The sequence below is a fragment of the Buceros rhinoceros genome, unplaced genomic scaffold (assembly GCF_000710305.1).
Source record: "Buceros rhinoceros silvestris isolate BGI_N320 unplaced genomic scaffold, ASM71030v1 scaffold9867, whole genome shotgun sequence".
In the NCBI taxonomy this organism is placed as follows: Eukaryota; Metazoa; Chordata; class Aves; order Bucerotiformes; family Bucerotidae; genus Buceros; species Buceros rhinoceros.
The window spans coordinates 14362-14702 of record NW_010423927.1 but is presented as its reverse complement, the minus strand read 5'-3'; the positions used below and the strand labels follow the sequence as shown (position 1 = coordinate 14702).

Genomic DNA, 341 nt, shown 5'->3' with positions numbered 1-341 from the left:
CCCACCCCTTCCGCCTGCACCGCCTGCTCCTGCTCCGGCCACTCCACCGCCTGCACGGCGGCAGATGGCTACGAGGTGACCTACGTCCGCTCCGACTTCAGCCAAGGTACCCAATCCCCAGCCCTGGGCGAAACAGAGGGCACAGCTGTGCCACCTCCAGCCAAAAAACTCCAGGAGTTTGGGGAGGCTGGGGCTGAGCATCCTGCTCTGCGGCTGAGCATCTCCTCTTTGAGGCTTACTGGTGGTGATGGGTGGAGGGAGGTTTTCACCGACTCGCCCCATTTTGATGTTAAACCTCTGCTTTTGCGCCCAGTTCCGTGGGGATGGGCTCTCCCTTGGGG

The 341-nt window shown here is 62.5% G+C and overlaps 1 protein-coding gene across 1 annotated transcript in view; it reads left to right on the top strand.

Moving 5' to 3' along the window:
• The window catches only part of LOC104497359 (laminin subunit gamma-3-like), a gene marked incomplete at its 5' end in the record, with an annotated part of 13157 nt that overhangs the window by 770 nt on the left and 12046 nt on the right, over positions 1 to 341 (top strand). Inside the window, one exon of the mRNA XM_010140599.1 lies at positions 36 to 106. Within this exon, the coding sequence (XP_010138901.1) occupies positions 36 to 106 (71 nt within the window). The remainder of the gene's footprint in view (positions 1 to 35; positions 107 to 341) is intronic.